Consider the following 549-nt stretch of genomic DNA (forward strand, 5'->3'; position numbering starts at 1 on the left):
AAAGAAGAACTTGCCCTACTAGAAGTCGAGTCTGATGTGTCTTTTTGTCGAGTTTGTTCAATAAATGTTTTCACTTGTGAGAATACCTCAAAATACGTGGTTTCAAACTCATCACGTTCTCGACCTTCTAGGACCTCGTTTTCCGGCAGAGTTAATAATTCAATCTCATTTTGAATTTGATTAAATTGATCATATAATGGTTCAAATTTGTTCAATTGAATAACCCACGTCCCTACGCCTTGCGTTTTATCGTACGCATCAAATTTATTTTTGAATCTAGTTAGGCTACCTTTGAGTGGAGTTCTTTTTCTCTTCCACTCTTCTAACGACATTTTTGCAGATGTAAGGACTCAAGTCGAAGAGCAAATAAATTCAAGGAAAGGAATAGACTTGGAGACTCACCGAATGAAGTGTTGTCCTACAGCTTCTCTCACGTCCTCGTTGTCCTCTCCGTTGTCCGAGAAGTTGATTTCTCTCTCAAGAGATTGCATGAGGGCAATCATGCAATGGATAAAGTTCACTTCACTGGTTCGCTCCTAATTTGACTGC

At 39.2% G+C, this 549-nt stretch overlaps 1 protein-coding gene across 1 annotated transcript in view; it reads left to right on the plus strand.

The window, feature by feature from the left end:
• LOC117175465 (nuclear factor 1 X-type) overlaps positions 1-549 on the plus strand; it is a 121,191-nt gene that overhangs the window by 115,086 nt on the left and 5,556 nt on the right. Inside the window, exon 12 of the mRNA XM_033365170.1 lies at positions 341-515. Coding sequence (XP_033221061.1) covers positions 341-515 — 175 coding nt within the window. The remainder of the gene's footprint in view (positions 1-340; positions 516-549) is intronic.

Source organism: Belonocnema kinseyi, chromosome 6 (genome assembly GCF_010883055.1).
Source record: "Belonocnema kinseyi isolate 2016_QV_RU_SX_M_011 chromosome 6, B_treatae_v1, whole genome shotgun sequence".
NCBI lineage: Eukaryota > Metazoa > Arthropoda > Insecta > Hymenoptera > Cynipidae > Belonocnema > Belonocnema kinseyi.